The 25,000-nt window shown below is 51.2% G+C and overlaps 1 protein-coding gene and 1 long non-coding RNA gene across 4 annotated transcripts in view; both read right to left on the bottom strand.

Annotated features, from left to right (window-relative positions):
* Window positions 1-3,932: 3,932 nt before the first annotated feature.
* Window positions 3,933-22,290, bottom strand: LOC142923248 (uncharacterized). Its single transcript, XR_012940642.1, has 2 exons — window positions 21,323-22,290; window positions 3,933-8,088 (listed from the first exon to the last, which is right to left on the bottom strand). It is a non-coding gene; the product is annotated as an uncharacterized LOC142923248 (long non-coding RNA).
* Window positions 22,291-23,388: 1,098 nt separating this feature from the next.
* LOC142923252 (uncharacterized) overlaps window positions 23,389-25,000 on the bottom strand; it is a 43,090-nt gene continuing 41,478 nt past the window's right edge. Inside the window, exon 4 of one of the 3 annotated variants that reach the window (XM_076064252.1) lies at window positions 23,389-23,690. In XM_076064252.1, coding sequence (XP_075920367.1) covers window positions 23,404-23,690 — 287 coding nt within the window. In that variant the 3' untranslated portion in view covers window positions 23,389-23,403. The remainder of the gene's footprint in view (window positions 23,691-25,000) is intronic. The other 2 variants (XR_012940644.1, XR_012940643.1) reach the window with 2 other exon arrangements.

Raw genomic sequence — 25,000 nt, 5'->3', positions numbered from 1 at the left:
GCAGTGTTGAGTCTATGGTGCAGTGTTGAGTCTATGGTGCAGTGTTGAGTCTATTCTGCAGTGTTGAGTCTATAGTGCAGTGTTGAGTCTATGGTGCAGTGTTGAGTCTATGGTGCAGTGTTGAGTCTATGGTGCAGTGCTGAGTCTATGGGTCTCTCTGCATCTCTATGGGTCTCTATGGATCTCTATGGGTTAGTCAGTTTAACACGTAGCCTTTCGCGAACAATATTATTCACAATAAAGGTGTTTTGGTGGGTTAGATCCCGTTATATATAAATGTGTCGTAACCCTCCACCACCCAGCAAAAAAAGTGTCACGTTGAAAAAAAGACAAAAATAGTTCACAGCTTTAGCCCACCGGTGTGTTGAAGAGTGAATCCACGACATTTACAGTTTGAGTAGTTGGACGTTTCGCTGGTAACTGCGTCCCCGGCATCGGCATCATCGGGCAATTCGCCAGAATGGTAAAGCCCTCTCCGCTCGCTCCCGGTCTTAAGTATCCGAGCAGCAGCAAAAGTAGTGCGACATCATCATAACAGTCCGGTGACTTTCAGAGAGAGAGAGAGAGAGATCAAACACGTTAAAGACGTACTACGTCAGAATGGCTACAATAATGCTCAAATTAACGGTGGAGCGATGAATGCCAAATCACGATCGCAAAGCAAACGCTCCTGAAAGCGACCAGATTGTTAAGACAATTAAGATTCCAGGTGTCTCGGGAGTAACCGACAAATTAGCCCGTTGTTTTTGGCAAAAAGCAAAACATTACAGTAAGATTTGGTACAGTACGCAAAATTCAAAAAAAAAAACTAATATCTTGCACTAAAGACGAATTACCGAAATCATCAACAGAAGGTGCATATCGGATTAACTGTTTATGCGTCAGATGCTACATTGGACAGACGGGACTTAACATCAGCGTAAGACTAAAAGAACACCAGAGAAATATTAAATTGTCTCAAACACAACTTTTCGGCAGTGGCAGAACATGCATTGTCAACAAGGACACTCAATTGATTTTGATAACGTTGAAGTGCTGTGTAAAACGAATTATTACTGGCAAAGGACTAATTAGAGAATCCATTGAAATTGAGAGGAATAGAAATAACTTTAATCGCTCTGACAGCTACAGGCTTAGTGCGGCTTAGAAGCGTATTATTATTATTAAATAATACATATTACAATTCCTTATAGGGGAAACACATACTAATTAACGGATTACTAACGTAGCATATAATCACAATAACACACATTACAACTAATAACTAATCTACAACTTATTACTAATCTACAACTCATTATACACTACTATACACTACACTATACACTACATTATACACTACACTATACACTACACTATACACTACACTACTATACACTACATTATACACTACACTACACACTACACTATACACTACACTATACACTACTATACACTACACTATACTATACACTACTATACACTACACTATACACTACACTATACACTACACTATACACTACACTACTATACACTACACTATACACTACACTATACACTACTATACACTACACTATACACTACTATACACTACACTATACACTACTATACACTACTATACACTACACTATACACTACACTACTATACACTACACTATACACTACACTATACACTACACACTATACACTACACTACACTATAAACTACACTATACACTACACTATACACTACACTATAAACTACACTATACACTACACTATACACCCTGCTGCTGATGCTGCTCTATTTAAGACCGGGAGCGAGTGGAGAGGGCTTCAACATTCTGGCGAATTGCCCAACGACGATGATGATGCTGATGATGCTGGTGATGTTGGTGATGCAGTTAGCAGCGAAACATCACAGAACTAATCAAACTGTAAATGTTGTGGATTCGCTCTTCAACAACCACAACACCACCACCACCGGCGTGGAGCTAAAGTAGCGAACTAATTCGTCTTTTGTCGATTTAAAAGCTTTCGTGACTGAAAGGATTTTTGGTTCTTTCGGTAAGGTCACCACCACGTGGAATGAGAATAAAATAATAAAATAACAAAATAACACGATAATATTCTCACGACGTTTCGGCCACAACGCAAGCGGCCTTCATCAGGTGAAAGGTACAGACCCGTTGGGTAAGACAGAGCTTCAAGCGACAATCTGAAAAAACCTGTTCCTGGGGGTCGGAGATTGGATCACCTTTTTTTCCCCCTAATGATGGTAATAGGTGTGGCGCTGCAGGTTACTTTTTTAATGGAGTTAAATAGAGATTTGTGATCACGGGCCACTGAGGCAGACTCCATCTCCTCAGCAACCCGCGACCACCACCCATCCTTGCAGCGCCTCACGGCTCTCCGAACCTCCGTGCAAAAGCTGCGGTAAGCCTCCTCATTCTCTGACGTGGGATTCTGTAGCCGATGACAGTGGGCCTGTCGCTTTTTCTCAACCATCCTGAACACCTCCTCTGTCAGCCAGGGTGTCTGGGGAGGTCTGGACCACGTACCCAAAGCAACCATTGCAGCTGCATGAGTCACAGTCCTAAACCTCGCCCATTTACCCTCGACATCAGGAGGAGTCGGGGACGATGCCAATCCCAGCCGCAAGCGATGATGAAATTCTCGCTTGCAACTTTCATCAGATAACTGAGACCAGGCCACTTTAGGTTTGAATGGGGTCCTGGGTGTACATCCACCACCGGAGTGGAAGAATGGCAGGCGCATCTTACAGATGACTAGTCGATGGTCAGTGGACAGATCAGCTCCACGGTAGGTCCTGGTGTCAAGGACATGGGCTCGCATCCGCTGGTCCGTCACTATGTAGTCCAGCAGATGTTCTTGCTTGGACCCGGCATGCATCCACGATGTTGTGTGGATGCGCCGATGCCGGAACAGCGTGTTGGTAATTACAAGCCCATGGGCTGCACAAAATATAGCAGCCTCCTACCATTGTTATTGAGCTGATCTGGCCCATGCCCTCCAATCACTCCAGACCAGGTGCCAGCATCATGACCAACTCGGGCATTGAAGTCACCCAACATGATGACTCTATCCCGAGGGGCCACTTTAGCCAGCACCTGTGACAGGAGGTCATAGAAGGCATCTGACTCATCGGCTTTGCCTGCATCCCTCCACGGATGTTCATCTTCGGTGGGGGCATAAGTAACCACGACCACCATTCCTCGCCTCCGGTTGATGGGAAGGCGAGCCCAAAGTAGCCTGGGGCTTACAGCTTCCCACACCTCACCGCCACGCTCCCACGCCCCCTTCATTCTTTAGTTCAAAAGAAGAGCCACTCCCTGTTGTTTGGCAGTCTGCTGCCCCGAGTAGAGGACTGTCCACCCCTCATGGTGGCAGGAGCCAGAGCCGGTCCACCGGACCTCCTGAATGCCACAGAGATCCAGGCGGTACCGGTCCAGCTCCCGACAGAGGAGTGGCAGCCTCTCCTCCGCAGTGAGCGTTCGAACATTCCACGTGGCCACCCGTAGTGGCTTTTCGTTGTTTCTGGAGTAGCCCCGAGGGTAGAGATTCAATCTCCTGGCTCCGCCAAATGGGGTTTGGCCAGGAGACGTCATAGATGCCTGGCCCCCCGGGGCCTCCGGCACAAGCTTATTAGTTAGATATTTAACTCGTGGTTTAGTGGTAATTTATTGAAGGTGGAGGGGTTACCAGCCCCTCGCACCCGTCCAGAGCCCCCGTTTAGCCCCTGTGGTGGTCACAGACGCCATGAGGGGAGGAGCCAATCGGAATTGGCCCTCTCCCCCACAGCATTGTCCACGACAGAGTTGCCCGTCCGGCACCGCGAGGAGGTAGGGGGTTGTTTTTGCCAGACACACACAGACACACACAGACACACACAGACACACAGACACACACACAGAGTTAAAACATTTGAGTAACACAGGAGCATACTCGGGACATTCTGTAGGGTTATAGGATTTATTTACATCAACGTTTAAACTTGGGTGAGTGAGTGGGTGAGGGAGTGGGTGAGAGAGTGGGTGAGTGAGTGGGTGAGTAGGTGGGTGAGTGAGTGACTGAGTGAGTGGTTTAGTGAGTGAGTGACTGAGTGAGTGACTGAGTGAGTGACTGAGTGAGTGACTGAGTGACTGAGTAGGTGGTTGGGTGTGTGACTGAGTGAGTGAGTGACTGAGTGAGTGACTGAGTGAGTGACTGAGTGATTGACTGAGTAGGTGGTTGGGTGTGTGACTGAGTGAGTGAGTGACTGACTGAGTGACTGAGTGAGTGACTGACTGACTGAGTGACTGACTGACTGAGTGACTGAGTGACTGACCGACCGACCGACCGACCGCCCGATCGAGCGACCGATCTGAACGCCGTCGCGGTGGTCTATCGAGCGGCACTAGTGGCTGAGTAGATGGTTGGGTGTGTGACTGAGTGACTGACTGAGTGACTGACTGAGTGACTGACTGAGTGACTGACTGACTGACCGAGTGACCGACCGAGCAACCGGCACTAGTGGCGAGCTTCCGCGTTGAGCACGGAGCGGTAGTGGCTGAGTAGATGGTTGGGTGTGTGACTGAGTGAGTGACTGAGTGGCTGAGTAGATGGTGGGTGTGTGACTGACTGAGTGAGTGACTGAGTGACTGACTGAGTGAGTGAGTGACTGAGTGAGTGATTGAGTGAGTGATTGAGTGACTGAGTGAGTAGATGGTTGGGTGTGGGACTGAGTGAGTGACTGAGTGGCTGAGTAGATGGTTGGGTGTGTGACTGAGTGAGTGACTGAGTGAGTGACTGAGTGACTGAGTGACTGACTGACTGACTAACTGACTAACTAACTGACTGACTAACTGACCGAGTGGCACTAGTGGCGAGCTTCCGCGTTGAGCACGGAGCGGTAGTGTCTGAGTAGATGGTTGGGTGTGTGACTGAGTGACTGACTGAGTGACTGACTGACTAAGTGACTAACTGACTGACTAACTGACCGAGCGACACTAGTGGCGAGCTTCCGCGTTGAGCACGGAGCGGTAGTGTCTGAGTAGATGGTTGGGTGTGTGACTGAGTGACTGACTGAGTGGCTGAGTGAGTGACTGAGTGGCTGAGTAGATGGTTGGGTGTGTGACTGAGTGAGAGACTGAGTGAGTGACTGAGTGAGTGAGTGACTGAGTGAGTGAGTAGATGGTTGGGTGTGTGACTGACTGAGTGACTGACTGAGTGACTGACTAACTGACTGACTAACTAACTGACTAACTGACACTAGTGGCGAGCTTCCGCGTTGAGCACGGAGCGGTAGTGTCTGAGTAGATGGTTGGGTGTGTGACTGAGTGAGTGAGTGACTGAGTGAGTGACTGAGTGAGTGACTGAGTGAGTAGGTGGTTGGGTGTGTGACTGACTGACTGACTAACTGACTAACTGACTGACTAACTGACTGACTAACTGACTGACTGACTAACTGACTAACTGACTGACTAACTGACTGACTGACTAACTGACTGACTAACTGACTGACTAACTGACCGAGCAAGCGACACTAGTGGCGAGCTTCCGCGTTGAGCACGGAGCGGTAGTGGCTGAGTAGATGGTTGGGTGTGTGACTGAGTGAGAGACTGAGTGAGTGACTGACTGACTGACTAACTGACTAACTGACTGACTAACTAACTAACTGACTGACCGAGCGACTGACACTAGTGGCGAGCTTCCGCGTTGAGCACGGAGCGGTAGTGTCTGAGTAGATGGTTGGGTGTGTGACTGAGTGAGTGACTGAGTGGCTGAGTGACTGACTGACTAACTAACTGACTAACTGACTAACTAACTGACTAACTGACTGACTGAGCGACTGACACTAGTGGCGAGCTTCCGCGTTGAGCACGGAGCGGTAGTGTCTGAGGAGATGGTTGGGTGTGTGACTGAGTGAGTGACTGAGTGGCTGAGTAGATGGTTGGGTGTGTGACTGAGTGACTGACTAACTAACTGACTGACTAACTAACTGACTAACTGACCGAGTGGCACTAGTGGCGAGCTTCCGCGTTGAGCACGGAGCGGTAGTGTCTGAGTAGATGGTTGGGTGTGTGACTGAGTGACTGACTGAGTGAGTGACTGACTGACTGACTAACTGACTAACTGACTGACTAACTGCCACTAGTGGCGAGCTTCCGTGTTGAGCACGGAGCGGTAGTGGCTGAGTAGATGGTTGGGTGTGTGACTGAGTGAGAGACTGAGTGGCTGAGTGACTGACTAAGTGACTGACTGACTAACTAACTGACTGACTGAGTGACTGACTGAGTGACTGACTAACTGACTGACTGAGTGACTGAGTGACTGACTAACTGACTAACTGACTGACCAAGCGACACTAGTGGCGAGCTTCCGCGTTGAGCACGGAGCGGTAGTGTCTGAGTAGATGGTTGGGTGTGTGACTGAGTGACTGACTGAGTGAGTGACTGAGTGACTGACTAACTGACTGACTAACTGACTGACTGACTGACTAACTGACTGACTAACTGACTGACTGACTAACTAACTGACTAACTGACTGACTAACTGACACTAGTGGCGAGCTTCCGCGTTGAGCACGGAGCGGTAGTGTCTGAGTAGATGGTTGGGTGTGTGACTGAGTGAGAGACTGACTGAGTGACTGAGTGAGTGATTGAGTGAGTGACTGAGTGAGTAGGTGGTTGGGTGTGTGACTGACTAACTGACTAACTGACTAACTAACTGACTAACTAACTAACTGACTAACTAACTGACTAACTGACACTAGTGGCGAGCTTCCGCGTTGAGCACGGAGCGGTAGTGTCTGAGTAGATGGTTGGGTGTGTGACTGACTGACTGAGTGATTGAGTGAGTGACTGAGTGAGTGACTGACTGACTAACTAACTGACTAACTGACTGACTAACTAACTAACTGACTGACTGACTGACTAACTGACTGACTAACTGACTAACTGACTGACTAACTGACACTAGTGGCGAGCTTCCGCGTTGAGCACGGAGCGGTAGTGTCTGAGTAGATGGTTGGGTGTGTGACTGACTGACTGACTAAGTGACTGACTAACTGACTAACTGACTGACTAACTGACTGACTAACTGACTGACTAACTAACTGACCAAGCGACACTAGTGGCGAGCTTCCGCGTTGAGCACGGAGCGGTAGTGTCTGAGTAGATGGTTGGGTGTGTGACTGAGTGAGAGACTGAGTGAGTGACTGAGTGAGTGAGTGACTGAGTGAGTGATTGAGTGAGTGATTGAGTGAGTGACTGAGTGAGTGACTGAGTGAGTGAGTAGATGGTTGGGTGTGTGACTGAGTGAGTGACTGACTGACTGACTAACTAACTGACTAACTGACACTAGTGGCGAGCTTCCGCGTTGAGCACGGAGCGGTAGTGTCTGAGTAGATGGTTGGGTGTGTGACTGAGTGAGTGACTGAGTGGCTGAGTAGATGGTTGGGTGTGTGACTGAGTGACTGACTGACTGACTAACTGACTGACTGACTAACTGACTGACTAACTGACTGACTGACTAACTGACTGACTGACTAACTAACTAACTGACTAACTGACCAAGCGGCACTAGTGGCGAGCTTCCGCGTTGAGCACGGAGCGGTAGTGTCTGAGTAGATGGTTGGGTGTGTGACTGACTGACTGACTGACTAACTAACTGACTGACTAACTAACTGACTGACTGACTGACTAACTAACTGACTAACTGACTGACTAACTAACTAACTAACTGACCAAGCGACACTAGTGGCGAGCTTCCGCGTTGAGCACGGAGCGGTAGTGTCTGAGTAGATGGTTGGGTGTGTGACTGACTGACTGACTAACTGACTGACTAACTGACTGACTAACTGACTAACTGACTAACTGACTGACTAACTGACTGACTAACTGACTAACTGACTGACTAACTGACACTAGTGGCGAGCTTCCGCGTTGAGCACGGAGCGGTAGTGTCTGAGGCTCGCCGCCCTCGCCCAGATCAGCAGCCCCGTGGCGGCGATGTCCTGGCAGGCCGAGGCCAGGGCAAGAAACGTCGACCAGCCGGGCGAAGAGGAGGCATCGACGCAGGGCAGGGAGGAGAGAGACACGGAGGAGGCCGTGGTGAGGGTGCACAGGCCTGTGGGTAGGAGACATGGATGGAGGTGGGTAGGAGACGTGGTGGGTAGGAGGAGAACGAGCGGGTTAGACGGAGACACGTTGGAGAGACGCGGAGAGACGCGGAGAGACACAGAGACACACACACACAGAGACACACAGAGACACACACAGAGAGACACAGAGAGAGAGACACGGAGGAGGCCGTGGTGAGGGTGCACAGGCCTGTGGGTAGGAGGTGGGTAGGAGGAGGTGGGTAGGAGAACGAGCGGGGTTAGACGCGGAGAGACACACACACACAGAGACACACACACACAGAGACACACACAGAGACACACAGAGAGACACACAGAGAGAGAGACACGGAGGAGGCCGTGGTGAGGGTGCACAGGCCTGTGGGTGGTGGAGACGTGGATGGAGGTGGGTAGGAGGAGAACGAGCGGGTTAGACGGAGATGCGGAGAGACAGAGAGACGCGGAGAGACACACAGAGACACACACAGTGACACACAGAGACACACACAGAGACAGACACACACAGAGACACACACAGAGAGAGACACGGAGGAGGCCGTGGTGAGGGTGCACAGGCCTGTGGGTGGTGGAGACGTGGTGGGTAGGAGGAGGTGGGTAGGAGAACGAGCGGGGTTAGACGGAGATGCGGAGAGACAGAGAGACACGCGGAGAGACACGGAGAGACACACACACACAGAGACACACAGAGACACACACAGAGAGACACAGAGAGAGACACGGAGAAGGCCGTGGTGAGGGTGCACAGGCCTGTGGGTAGGAGACGTGGAGGTGGGTAGGAGAATGAGGGGAGTTAGACGGAGATGCGGAGACACGTTGGAGACACAGAGACACACACAGAGAGAGACACGGAGGAGGCCGTGGTGAGGGTGCACAGGCCTGTGGGTAGGAGACATGGATGGAGGTGGGTAGGAGGTGGGGGAGGTGGGGAGAACGAGCGGGGTTAGACGGAGATGCGGAGAGACACACAGAGAGACAGACAGACACACAGAGACACACACAGAGACACATACAGAGAGACGCGGAGAGACACACACACACAGAGACACACACAGAGACACACAGACACACACAGAGACACACAGAGAGAGACACGGAGGAGGCCGTGGTGAGGGTGCACAGGCCTGTGGGTGGTGGAGGTGGGGAGAACGAGTGGGGTTAGACGGAGACACGTTGGAGAGACGCGGAGAGACACACAGAGACACACAGAGACACACACACACACAGAGACACACAGAGAGACACAGAGAGACACGGAGAGACACACACACACAGAGACAGAGACACACACACACAGAGAGACACAGAGAGACACGGAGAAAGCCGTGGTGAGGGTGCACAGGCCTGTGGGTGGGAGGTGGGTAGGAGAACGAGCGGGGTTAGACGGAGATGCGGAGAGACAGAGAGACACACACATACAGAGAGACGCGGAGAGACACACACAGAGACAGAGACACACAGAAACACACACAGAGACACACAGAGACACAGAGACACACAGAGACACACACAGAGACACACACACACAGAGACACACACAGAGACACACACACACAGAGACACACACACACAGAGACACACAGAGAGACACACAGAGACACACAGAGACACGGAGAGACACACACAGAGACACACACACACACACAGACACGCACACAGAGACACTCACACACAGACACACACACACAGACACACAGACACACACACAGACAACAACAACCGCCATTCGCCACTAAGTGGCGGTGACGTCACCACGACGCTTGTGCCAGAGAGACACACACAGAGACACACACAGAGACACACACACAGAGACACACACAGAGACACACACACACAGAGACACACACAGAGACACACACACACACAGACACACACACACAGACACACACACATACAGAGACACATACAGAGACACACACAGAGACACACACAGAGACACACACACACAGAGACACGGAGGAGGCCGTGGTGAGGGTGCACAGGCCTGTGGGTGGTGGTGGAGTGGAGGAGGTGGGGAGAACGAGCGGGGTTAGATGGAGACGCGGAGAGACGCGGAGAGACACAGAGACACACAGAGAGACACACAGAGAGACGCGGAGAGACGCGGAGAGACACACACACAGAGACACACAGAGACACGGAGAGACACACACACAGAGACACACAGAGAGACACACAGAGACACACAGAGAGACACACAGAGACACACACACAGAGACACACAGAGACACGGAGAGACACACACACACAGAGACACACAGAGAGACACACAGAGACACGCGGAGAGACGCGGAGAGACACACACACACAGAGACACACAGAGACACGGAGAGACGCGGAGAGACACACAGAGACACACACAGAGACACACAGACACACAGAGACACACAGAGACACAGAGACACGGAGAGACACACAGAGAGACGCGGAGAGACACACACACACAGAGACACACAGAGACACGGAGAGACGCGGAGAGACACACAGAGACACACACAGAGACACACAGACACACAGAGACACACAGAGACACACAGAGATACACAGAGACACAGAGAGACACACACAGAGACACACAGAGAGACACACACACAGAGACACGGAGAGACACACACAGAGACACACAGAGACACACACAGAGACACACAGAGACACACACAGAGACACAGAGAGACACACACAGAGACACACACAGACACACAGAGACACGGAGAGACACACACAGAGACACACACAGAGACACACAGAGACACACAGAGAGACACACAGAGACACACACAGAGACACACACACACACAGAGACACACAGAGACACACAGAGACACACACAGAGACACACAGAGACACACACAGAGACACACAGAGACACACACAGAGACACACAGAGAGATACACAGAGACACACACAGAGACACACAGAGACACACACAGTGACACGGAGAAACACACACACACAGAGACACACAGAGACACACACACAGTGACACACACAGTGACACACACACAGTGACACACACAGTGACACACACACAGTGACACACACACAGAGCCACACACAGTGACACATACAGAGACACACACAGAGAGACACAGAGACACATACAGAGACACAGAGAGACACACACTCTCCCTCATCTCTCTCCCTCATCTCTCTCCCTCATCTCTCTCCCTCATCTCGCTCCCTCATCTCTCTCCCTCATCTCTCTCCCTCATCTCTCTCCCTCATCTCTCTCCCTCATCTCTCCCCCTCATCTCTCCCCCTTATCTCTCTCCCTCATCTCTCTCCCTCATCTCTCTCCCTCATCTCTCTCCCTCATCTCTCTCCCTCATCTCTCTCCCTCATCTCTCTCCCTCATCTCTCTCCCTCATCTCTCTCCCTCATCTCTCTCCCTTATCTCTCTCTTATCTCTCCCTCATCTCTCTCCCTTATCTCTCTCCCTCATCTCTCTCCCTCATCTCTCTCCCTTAACTCTCTCTTAACTCTCCATTATCTCTCTCCATTATCTCTCTCGCTCATCTCTCTCGCTCATCTCTCTCCCTCATCTCTCTCCCTTATCTCTCTCCCTCATCTCTCTCCCTTATCTCTCTCCCTTAACTCTCTCTTAACTCTCTCCCTTATCTCTCTCCCTTATCTCTCTCTTATCTCTCCCTTATCTCTCTCCCTCATCTCTCTCCCGTATCTCTCCCTTATCTCTCCCTTATCTCTCCCTTATCTCTCCCTTATCTCTCCCTTATCTCTCTCCCTCATCTCTCTCCCATCTCTCTCTTATCTCTCCCTTAACTCTCCCTTAACTCTCTCCCTTATCTCTCTCTTATCTCTCTCTTAACTCTCCCTTAACTCTCCCTTAACTCTCCCTTATCTCTCTCCCTTATCTCTCCCTCATCTCTCTCCCTTATCTCTCCCTTATCTCTCTCTTATCTCTCCCTTATCTCTCCATTATCTCTCCCTTAACTCTCCCTTATCTCTCCCTTATCTCTCCCTTATCTCTCCCTTAACTCTCCGTTAACTCTCTCCCTTAACTCTCCCTTATCTCTCCCTTAACTCTCCCTTAACTCTCCCTTATCTCTCCCTTAACTCTCCCTTATCTCTCCCTTATCTCTCCCTTATCTCTCTCTTATCTCTCCCTTATCTCTCCCTTAACTCTCCCTTATCTCTCCCTTATCTCTCCCTTATCTCTCCCTTATCTCTCCCTTAACTCTCTCCCTTAACTCTCTCCCTTATCTCTCCCTTATCTCTCCATTATCTCTCCCTTAACTCTCCCTTATCTCTCCCTTATCTCTCCCTTATCTCTCCCTTAACTCTCCGTTAACTCTCTCCCTTAACTCTCCCTTATCTCTCCCTTAACTCTCCCTTAACTCTCCCTTATCTCTCCCTTAACTCTCCCTTATCTCTCCCTTATCTCTCTCTTATCTCTCCCTTAACTCTCCCTTAACTCTCCCTTAACTCTCCCTTATCTCTCCCTTATCTCTCCCTTATCTCTCCCTTATCTCTCCCTTATCTCTCCCTTATCTCTCCCTTAACTCTCTCCCTTAACTCTCTCCCTTAACTCTCTCCCTTATCTCTCCCTTAACTCTCCCTTATCTCTCCCTTATCTCTCCCTTAACTCTCCCTTATCTCTCCCTTAACTCTCCCTTATCTCTCCCTTATCTCTCCCTTATCTCTCCCTTATCTCTCCCTTATCACTCCCTTAACTCTCCCTTAACTCTCCCTTATCTCTCCCTTATCTCTCCCTTAACTCTCTCCCTTAACTCTCCCTTATCTCTCCCTTATCTCTCCCTTATCTCTCCCTTAACTCTCCCTTATCTCTCTCCCTTAACTCTCTCCCTTAACTCTCCCATATCTCTCCCTTATCTCTCCCTTATCTCTCCCTTATCTCTCCCTTATCTCTCCCTTATCTCTCCCTTATCTCTCCCTTAACTCTCTCCCTTATCTCTCCCTTATCTCTCCCTTAACTCTCCCTTAACTCTCCCTTATCTCTCCCTTATCTCTCCCTTAACTCTCCCTTATCTCTCCCTTATCTCTCCCTTAACTCTCCCTTAACTCTCCCTTAACTCTCTCCCTTATCTCTCTCTTATCTCTCTCTTATCTCTCCCTTAACTCTCTCTTATCTCTCTCTTATCTCTCCCTTAACTCTCCCTTAACTCTCCCTTATCTCTCCCTTATCTCTCCCTTATCTCTCTCTTATCTCTCCCTTATCTCTCCCTTATCTCTCCCTTATCTCTCCCTTATCTCTCTCCTTATCTCTCCCTTATCTCTCCCTTATCTCTCCCTTATCTCTCCCTTATCTCTCTCCCTTAACTCTCTCCCTTATCTCTCCCTTATCTCTCTCTCATCTCTCCCTTAACTCTCCCTTAACTCTCTCCCTTATCTCTCTCTTATCTCTCTTATCTCTCTCTTATCTCTCTCTTATCTCTCTCTTATCTCTCTCTTAAATTTCCCTTATCTCTCTCTTATCTCTCCCTTATCTCTCCCTTATCTCTCTCTTATCTCTCTCTTATCTCTCTCTTATCTCTCCCTTATCTCTCCCTTAACTCTCCCTTAAATCTCCCTCATCTCTCTCCCTCATCTCTCTCCGTCATCTCTCTCCCTTATCTCTCCCGTTAACTCTCCATTAACTCTCCATTAACTCTCCATTAACTCTCCATTAACTCTCCATTAACTCTCACTTAACTCTCACTTATCTCTCACTTATCTCTCCCTTAACTCTCACTTAACTCTCACTTAACTCTCACTTAACTCTCACTTAACTCTCACTTAACTCTCACTTATCTCTCCCTTAACTCTCCCTTAACTCTCTCTTAACTCTCTCTTAACTCTCACTTAACTCTCTCTTAACTCTCTCTTAACTCTCTCTTAACTCTCCCTTAACTCTCTCTTAACTCTCTCTTAACTCTCTCTTAACTCTCTCTTAACTCTCTCTTATCTCTCCCTTAACTCTCTCCCTCCGTCCATGAGGACCCAAGCAAGCAGGAAGTCTAAACAGGAAAAACAGAACGCAGAGCTAAAGACAAAGCTCCCCCAGGTAGCCTCTAGCAGGGCTGTAGGGGCAAGTGCTGTTACACACAGACACAGACAAAGGTCCCCCAGGTAGCCTCTAGCAGGGCTGTAGGGGCAAGTGCTGTTACACATACACAGACAAAGCTCCCCCAGGTAGCCTCTAGCAGGGCTGTAGGGGCAAGTGCTGTTACATACAGACACAGACAAAGCTCCCCCAGGTAGCCTCTAGCAGGGCTGTAGGGGCAAGTGCTGTTACACAGACACAGCCAAAGCTCCCCCAGGTAGCCTCTAGCAGGGCTGTAGGGGCAAGTGCAGTTACACAGACACAGACAAAGCTACCCCCAGGTAGCCTCTAGCGGGGCTGTAGGGGCAAGTGCTGTCACATACAGACACAGACAAAGCTCCCCCAGGTAGCCTCTAGCAGGGCTGTAGGGGCAAGTGCTGTCACATACAGACACAGACAAAGCTCCCCCAGGTAGCCTCTAGCAGGGCTGTAGGGGCAAGTGCAGTTACACACAGACACAGACAAAGCTACCCCAGGTAGCCTCTAGCAGGGCTGTAGGGGCAACTGCTGTCACACACAGACACAGACAAAGCTCCCCCAGGTAGCCTCTAGCAGGGCTGTAGGGGCAAGTGTTGTTACACAGACACAGACAAAGCTCCCCCAGGTAGCCTCTAGCAGGGCTGTAGGGGCAAGTGCAGTTACACAGACACAGACAAAGCTACCCCAGGTAGCCTCTAGCAGGGCTGTAGGGGCAAGTGCTGTTACACAGACACAGACAAAGCTCCCCCAGGTAGCCTCTAGCAGGGCTGTAGGGGCAAGTGCAGTTACACACAGACACAGACAAAGCTACCCCAGGTAGCCTCTAGCAGGGCTGTAGGGGCAAGTGCTGTCACACACAGACACAGACAAAGCTCCCCCAGGTAGCCTCTAGCAGGGCTGTAGGGGCAAGTGTTGTTACACAGACACAGACAAAGCTCCCCCAGGTAGCCTCTAGCAGGGCTGTAGGGGCAAGTGCAGTTACACAGACACAGACAAAGCTACCCCAGGTAGCCTCTAGCAGGGCTGTAGGGGCAAGTGCTGTTACACAGACACAGACAAAGCTCCCCCAGGTAGCCTCTAGCAGGGCTGTAGGGGCAAGTGCTGTCACACAGACACAAACAAAGCTCCCACAGGTAGCCTCTAGCAGGGCTGTAGGGGCAAGTGCTGTTACACAGACACAGACAAAGCTACCCCAGGTAGCCTCTAGCAGGGCTGTAGGGGCAAGTGCAGTTACACAGACACAGACAAAGCTCCCCCAGGTAGCCTCTAGCAGGGCTGTAGGGGCAAGTGCTGTTACACAGACACAGACAAAGTTCCCCCAGGTAGCCTCTAGCAGGGCTGTAGGGGCAAGTGCTGTTACACAGACACAGACAAAGCTACCCCAGGTAGCCTCTACCAGGGCTGTAGGGGCAAGTGCTGTTACACACAGACACAGACAAAGCTCCCCCAGGTAACCTCTAGCAGGGCTGTAAGGGCAAGTGCTGTTACACAGACACAGACAAAGCTACCCCAGGTAGCCTCTAGCAGGGCTGTATGGGCAAGTGCAGTTACACAGACACAGACAAAGCTCCCCCAGGTAGCCTCTAGCAGTGCTGTAGGGGCAAGTGCTGTTACACAGACACAGACAAAGCTCCCCCAGGTAGCCTCTAGCAGGGCTGTAAGGGCAAGTGCAGTTACACAGACACAGACAAAGCTCCCCCAGGTAGCCTCTAGCAGGGCTGTAGGGGCAAGTGCTGTTACACAGACACACACAGACACACACACAGTGACACACACACACAGTGACACACACACACACTCACACACACAGTGACTCACACACACACACAGTGACACACACACACAGACACACACACACACATACACACACAGTTACACACACACAGTGACACACACACACAGTGACACACACACACACAGTGACACACACACACACAGTGACACACACACACAGTCACACACAAACACAGTGTTACACACACAGTGACACACACACTCACACACACACACAGTGACACACACACAGTGACACACACACACACTCAAACACACACAGTGACACACAAACAGTCACACACACAGTGACACACACACAGTGACACACACACAGTGACACACACACACAGTGACACACAAACAGTCACACACACACACAGTGACACACACAGTGACACACACACAGTGACACACACACAGTGACACACACAGTGACACACACACAGTGACACACACACGCAGTGACACACACACACAGTGACACACACACAGTGACACACACACACAGTGACACACACACAGTGACACACACACACACAGACACACACTCACAGACACACACAGTGACACACACACAGACACACACAGTGACACACACACAGTGACACACACACAGTGACACACACACACACAGACACACACTCACAGACACACACAGTGACACACACACAGACACACACACAGTGACACACACACAGTGACACACACACAGTGTTACACACACACAGACACACACAGTGACACACACAGTGACACACACAGTGTTACACACACACACAGTGACACACACAGTGACACACAGTGACACACACATACACACACACACAGTGACACACACACAGTGACACACACAGTGACACACACATACACACACAGTGACACACACACAGTGAAACACACACATACACACACAGTGACACACACAGTGACACACAGACACACACATACACACACAGTGACACACATACACACACACATACACACACAGTGACACACACACACAGTGACACAAACAGTGACACACACAGTTACACACACACACAGTGACACACACACAGACAGTGTTACACTCACACACAGTGACACACACACACAGTCACACACACACACACAGTGACACACACACAGTGACACACACACAGTGACACACACAGTGACACACACACACAGTGACACACACACACAGTGACACACACACGCAGTGACACACACACACAGTGACACACACACAGTGACACACACACACAGTGACACACACACAGTGACACACACACACACAGACACACACTCACAGACACACACAGTGACACACACACAGACACACACACAGTGACACACACAGTGACACACACAGTGACACACACACACAGTGACACACACAGTGACACACAGTGACACACACATACACACACACACAGTGACACACACAGTGACACACACATACACACACAGTGACACACACACACAGTGACACACACACATACACACACAGTGACACACACAGTGACACACAGACACACACATACACACACAGTGACACACATACACACACAGTGACACACACAGTTACACACACACACACAGTGACACACACAGTGACACACACAGTGACACACACACAGTGACACAGTTACACACACACAGTGACACACACACAGACAGTGTTACACTCACACACAGTATCTGCACGAGCAATCAGAGTCTTGGGTGTGTCTCGGATGTCTTTAAGACGAAAACGATTTAAACTCAACAAACAAAACAGCAAACACACAGACACACACACAGACACACACACAGTGTTACACACACACACACAGTGACACACACACAGACACACACACAGACACACACACAGACACACACAGACAACACACACACACAGACAGTGTTACACACACACAGACACACACAGACACACACACAGTGTTACACACACACACACAGTGACACACACAGACACACACACAGACACACACAGACAACACACACACAGACAGTGTTACACACACACAGACACACACAGACACACACACAGACACAGTGAAACACACACACACAGACAACACACACACACAGACAACACACACACACAGACAACACACACACAGACAGTGTTACACACACACAGACACACACAGACAACACACACACACAGACAGTGTTACACACACAGACACACACACACACACAGACACACACACACAGTGTTACACACAGACACACACACAGACAAAGTGACACACACACAAACACAGACAGACACAGTGACACACACACACATACACACACAGTGTTACACACACACACACAGAAACACACACAGTCTTACACACACACATACACAGTGTTACACACACAGACACACACGTACACAGTGTTACACATACAGACACACACAGACACACACACAGACACACACACAGACACACACAGACACAGACACACAGACACACACACACACAGTGTGACACACACACAGACACACACACAGACACAGACACACACAGACACACACACACACAGACACACACACAGACAGACACACACAGACACACACACACACAGACAGACAGACACACAGACACACACACACAGACACACACACAGACACACACACAGACACAGACAGACTCACACAGACACGGTCACCCACTCAGTGAGTGACTGAGTGAGTGAGTGGGTGAGTAGGTGAGTAGGTGAGTGAGTGGGTGAGTGGATGAGTAAGTCAGTGGGTGAGTGAGTGGGTGAGTGGATGAGTGAGTGAGTGGGTGAGTAGGTGGTTGAGTGAGTGGGTGAGTGAGTGGGTGAGTGAGTGAGTGAGTGGGTGAGTGGGTGAATGAGTAAGTCAGTGGGTGAGTGAGTGGGTGAGTGGATGAGTGAGTGAGTGGGTGAGTGAGTGGGTGAGTGAGTGAGTGAGTTGGTGAGTGGGTGGGTGAGTGTATGAGTGAGTGTGTGAGTGAGTGAGTGGGTGAGTGAGTGAATGAGTGAATCAGTGGGTGAGTGTATGAGTGGGTGGGTGAGTGGAGTGAGTGAGTGAGTGGGTGAGTGAGTGAGTGGGTGAGTGGAGTGAGTGAGTGAGTGGGTGAGTGAGTGAGTGGGTGAGTGAGTGAGTGGGTGAGTGAGTGAGTGAGTGACTGAGTGACTGAGTGAGTGAGTGGGTGGGTGAGTGAGTGGGTGAGTGAGTGAGCGAGCGAGCGAGCGAGTGAGTGGGTGGGTGGGTGGGTGAGTGAGTGAGTGGGTGAGTGAGTGGGTGGGTCAGTGGGTGAGTGAGTGAGTGAGTTGGTGAGTGGGTGAGTAAGTGAGTGAGTGAGTGGGTGGGTGAGTGGGTGGGTGAGTGTATGAGTGAGTGTATGAGTGAGTGGGTGAGAGGAGTGAGTGAGTGACTGAGTGACTGACTGAGTGAGTGACTGAGTGACTGACTGACTGACTGAGTGAGTGACTGAGTGAGTGACTGACTGACTGAGTGACTGACTGAGTGAGTGACTGACTGAGTGACTGACTGAGTGACTGAGTGACTGACTGACTGAGTGAGTGACTGAGTGACTGACTGACTGAGTGAGTGACTGAGTGACTGACTGACTGACTGAGTGAGTGACTGAGTGACTGAGTGACTGACTGAGTGAGTGACTGAGTGACTGAGTGACTGACTGAGTGACTGACTGACTGAGTGACTGACTGACTGAGTGACTGAGTGACTGACTGAGTGACTGACTGAGTGAGTGACTGACTGAGTGAGTGACTGAGTGAGTGAGCGAGAGACTGAGTGAGTGACTGAGTGACTGAGTGAGTGACTGACTGAGTGACTGAGTGAGTGACTGACTGAGTGACTAAGTGACTGAGTGACTGACTGACTGAGTGACTGAGTGAGTGACTGACTGACTGAGTGAGTGAGTGAGAGGGTGAGTGGCTGAGTGAGTGACTGAGTGACTGAGTGACTGACTGAGTGACTGACTGACTCAGTGAGTGACTGAGTGACTGACTGAGTGACTGAGTGCGAGACTGACTGAGTGACTAAGTGAGTGACTGACTGAGTGACTGAGTGAGTAAGAGACTGACTGAGTGAGTGACTGAGTGAGTGACTGACTGACTGACTGAGTGACTGACTGAGTGAGTGACTGAGTGACTGACTGACTGAGTGACTGACTGAGTGACTGACTGACTGAGTGACTGACTGAGTGACTAAGTGACTGAGTGACTGAGTGACTGAGTGAGTGACTGAGTGACTGAGTGAGTGACTGAGTGACTGAGTGAGTGACTGAGTGACTGACTGACTGACTAAGTGACTGACTGAGTGACTGAGTGAGTGACTGAGTGAGTGAGTGACTGACTGACTGAGTGACTGAGTGAGTGACTGACTGAGTGACTGAGTGAGTGACTGACTGAGTGACTGACTGAGTGACTGAGTGAGTGACTGAGTGAGTGAGTGACTGACTGACTGAGTGACTGAGTACTGACTGAGTGACTGACTGAGTGACTGAGTGAGTGACTGAGTGAGTGAGTGACTGACTGACTGAGTGACTGAGTGAGTGACTGACTGAGTGACTGAGTGAGTGACTGACTGACTGAGTGACTGACTGAGTGACTGAGTGAGTGACTGAGTGAGTGACTGACTGACTGAGTGACTGAGTGAGTGACTGACTGACTGAGTGACTGACTGAGTGACTGAGTGAGTGACTGAGTGACTGAGTGACTGACTGAGTGAGTGACTGAGTGAGTGACTGAGTGACTGAGTGACTGACTGAGTGAGTGACTGACTGACTGACTGAGTGACTGAGTGACTGAGTGACTGAGTGAGTGACTGACTGAGTGACTGAGTGAGTGACTGAGTGACTGACTGAGTGAGTGACTGAGTGAGTGACTGAGTGACTGAGTGACTGACTGAGTGACTGAGTGACTGACTGAGTGACTGAGTGAGAGACTGAGTGGGTGAGTGAGTGGGTGAGTGACTGAGTGACTGAGTGAGTGAGTGAGAGACTGAGTGAGTGAGTGAGAGGGTGAGTGGCTGACTGAGTGAGTGACTGAGTGAGAGGGTGAGTGGCTGAGTGAGTGAGTGAGAGACTGACTGAGTGACTGACTGAGTGACTGACTGACTGAGTGACTGACTGAGTGACTGAGTGAGTGACTGAGTGACTGACTGACTCAGTGAGTGACTGAGTGACTGAGTGAGTGACTGAGTGACTGAGTGAGTGACTGAGTGACTGACTGACTCAGTGAGTGACTGAGTGACTGAGTGCGAGACTGACTGAGTGACTAAGTGAGTGACTGACTGAGTGACTGAGTGAGTAAGAGACTGACTGAGTCAGTGAGTGAGTGAGAGGGTGAGTGGCTGAGTGAGTGACTGAGTGAGTGAGTGAGTGACTGAGTGACTGAGTGAGTGACTAAGTGAGTGACTGAGTGGGTCTCTCACCAGCGAGTAAGGTGAGTATGGCACAGGGGATCAGGGCCAGTGACGAGTTGCTGGCACAGCCAATCAGAGCCAGCGCCAGGGTCAGTGGGTGAGTGAGTGGTGAGTCAGTGGGTGAGTGAGTGAGTGAGAGGGTGAGTGGCTGAGTGAGTGGCTGAGTGAGAGAGTGGGTGAGTGAGTGGGTGGGTGAGTGGGTGAATGAGAGACTGAGTGGGTGAGTGACTGAGTGAGTGAGTGGGTGGGTGGGTGGGTCGGTGAGTGGGTGAGTGAGTGACTGAGTGAGAGACTGAGTGGGTGAGTGAGTGAGTGAGAGACTGAGTGGTGAGTCAGTGGGTGAGTGACTGAGTGACTGAGTGACTGACTGAGTGACTGACTGAGTGACTGAGTGAGTGACTGACTGAGTGACTGAGTGAGTGACTGAGTGAGTGACTGACTGAGTGACTGAGTGAGTGACTGAGTGACTGACTGACTGACTGAGTGACTGACTGAGTGACTGAGTGACTGAGTGACTGAGTGAGTGACTGACTGGGTCTCTCACCAGCGAGTAAGGTGAGTATGGCACAGGGGATCAGGGCCAGTGACGAGTTGCTGGCACAGCCAATCAGAGCCAGCGCCAGGGTCAGTGGGTGACTGAGTGGTGAGTCAGTGAGTGAGTGGGTGACTGAGTGAGAGAGTGGGTGAGTGAGTGGGTGAGTGAGTGGGTGGGTGAGTGAGTGGGTGAGTGAGTGGGTGGGTGAGTGGGTGGGTGAGTGACTGAGAGACTGAGTGAGTGACTGACTGACTGACTGAGTGACTGAGTGAGTGACTGACTGAGTGACTAAGTGAGTGACTAAGTGAGTCTCTCACCAGCGAGTAAGGTGAGTATGGCACAGGGGATCAGGGCCAGTGACGAGTTGCTGGCACAGCCAATCAGAGCCAGCGCCAGGGTCAGTGAGTGACTGAGTGGTGAGTCAGTGGGTGAGTGAGTGGGTGAGTGAGAGAGTGAGTGAGTGAGAGGGTGAGTGGCTGAGTGAGTGAGTGGGTGGGTGAGTGAGAGACTGAGTGAGTGACTGACTGAGTGACTGACTGAGTGACTGAGTGACTGAGTGACTGACTGAGTGACTGACTGACTGACTGAGTGACTTAGTAACTGAGTGACTGAGTGACTGACTGACTGACTGAGTGGCTGAGTGAGTGACTGAGTGACTGAGTGAGTGACTGACTGAGTGACTGAGTGACTGACTGACTGACTGAGTGAGTGACTGAGTGAGTGACTGGGTCTCTCACCAGCGAGTAAGGTGAGTATGGCACAGGGGATCAGGGCCAGTGACGAGTTGCTGGCACAGCCAATCAGAGCCAGCGCCAGGGTCAGCGGGTGACTGAGTGGTGAGTCAGTGAGTGAGTGACTGAGTGAGAGAGTGAGTGGCTGAGTGAGTGACTGACTGACTGAGTGACTGAGTGACTGAGTAGGTGGTTGGGTGTGTGACTGACTGAGTGACTAAGTGAGTGACTGAGTGACTGAGTGAGTGACTGAGTGACTGACTGACTGACTGAGTGACTGAGTGAGTGAGTGACTGACTGAGTGACTGAGTGAGTGACTGGGTCTCTCACCAGCGAGTAAGGTGAGTATGGCACAGGGGATCAGGGCCAGTGACGAGTTGCTGGCACAGCCAATCAGAGCCAGCGCCAGGGTCAGCGAGTGACTGAGTGGTGAGTCAGTGACTGAGTGAGTGACTGACTGAGTGACTGACTGACTCAGTGAGTGACTGAGTGACTGACTGAGTGGCTGAGTGAGTGACTGAGTGACTAAGTGAGTGACTGAGTGACTGACTGACTGAGTGACTGACTGACTGAGTGACTGAGTGACTGACTGAGTGAGTGACTGAGTGAGTGACTGGGTCTCTCACCAGCGAGTAAGGTGAGTATGGCACAGGGGATCAGGGCCAGTGACGAGTTGCTGGCACAGCCAATCAGAGCCAGCGCCAGGGTCAGTGGGTGACTGAGTGGTGAGTCAGTGACTGGGTGACTGAGTGGTGAGTCAGTGGGTGAGTGAGTGGGTGAGTGACTGACTGAGTGACTGAGTGAGTGAGTGACTGAGTGACTGACTAAGTGACTGAGTGACTGAGTGACTGACTGACTGACTGAGTGACTGACTGAGTGAGTGACTGAGTGACTGACTGACTGACTGAGTGACTGACTGAGTGACTGAGTGAGTGACTGAGTGAGTGACTGAGTGAGTGACTGAGTCGCTCACCAGCGAGTAAGGTGAGTATGGCACAGGGGATCAGGGCCAGTGACGAGTTGCTGGCACAGCCAATCAGAGCCAGCGCCAGGGTCAGCAGCAGCAGCGTCAGGGCCACGAGTGGCAACAGCAGCTGAGCCCTGCACAGCGCTACACAGACACAGACACAGCAGACCCAGGTAGCCTCTAGCAGGGCTGTAGGGGCAAGTGCTGTTACACAGACACAGGCACAGCAGACCCAGGTAGCCTCTAGCAGGGCTGTAGGGGCAAGTGCTGTTACACAGACACAGGCACAGCAGACCCAGGTAGCCTCTAGCGGGGCTGTAGGGGCAAGTGCTGTCACACAGACACAGACAAAGCTCCCCCAGGTAGCCTCTAGCGGGGCTGTAGGGGCAAGTGCTGTTACACAGACACAGGCACAGCAGACCCAGGTAGCCTCTAGCAGGGCTGTAGGGGCAAGTGCTGTTACACAGACACAGGCACAGCAGACCCAGGTAGCCTCTAGCAGGGCTGTAGGGGCAAGTGCTGTTACACAGACACAGACACAGCAGACCCAGGTAGCCTCTAGCGGGGCTGTAGGGGCAAGTGCTGTTACACAGACACAGGCACAGCAGACCCAGGTAGCCTCTAGCGGGGCTGTAGGGGCAAGTGCTGTTACACAGACACAGACACAGCAGACCCAGGTAGCCTCTAGCGGGGCAGTAGGGGCAAGTGCTGTAACACAGACACAGGCACAGCAGACCCAGGTAACCTCTAGCGGGGCTGTAGGGGCAAGTGCAGCTACACAGACACAGGCACAGCAGACCCAGGTAGCCTCTAGCGGGGCTGTAGGGGCAAGTGCTGTTACACAGACACAGACAAAGCTACCCCCAGGTAGCCTCTAGCGGTGCAGTAGGGGCAAGTGCTGTTACACAGACACAGACACAGCAGACCCAGGTAGCCTCTAGCGGGGCAGTAGGGGCAAGTGCTGTTACACAGACACAGCAGACCCAGGTAGCCTCTAGCGGGGCTGTAGGGGCAAGTGCAGCTACACAGACACAAACAAAGCTCCCCCAGGTAGCCTCTAGCAGGGCTGTAGGGGCAAGTGCAGCTACACAGACACAGACACAGCAGACCCAGGTAGCCTCTAGCGGGGCAGTAGGGGCAAGTGCTGTTACACAGACACAGACACAGCAGACCCAGGTAGCCGCTAGCAGGGCTGTAGGGGCAAGTGCTGTTACACAGACACAGGCACAGCAGACCCAGGTAGCCTCTAGCGGGGCAGTAGGGGCAAGTGCTGTCACACAGACACAGACACAGCAGACCCAGGTAGCCTCTAGCGGGGCAGTAGGGGCAAGTGCTGTTACACAGACACAGACACAGCAGACCCAGGTAGCCTCTAGCGGGGCAGTAGGGGCAAGTGCTGTTACACAGACACAGACACAGCAGACCCAGGTAGCCTCTAGCGGGGCTGTAGGGGC

The sequence above is a fragment of the Petromyzon marinus genome, unplaced genomic scaffold (assembly GCF_048934315.1).
Source record: "Petromyzon marinus isolate PM22_M1 ecotype Great Lakes invasive population unplaced genomic scaffold, UKy_Petmar_22M1.pri1.0 PM_Scaffold_36, whole genome shotgun sequence".
Lineage (NCBI taxonomy): Eukaryota > Metazoa > Chordata > Hyperoartia > Petromyzontiformes > Petromyzontidae > Petromyzon > Petromyzon marinus.
This window is presented reverse-complemented; position numbering and strand designations above follow the sequence as displayed.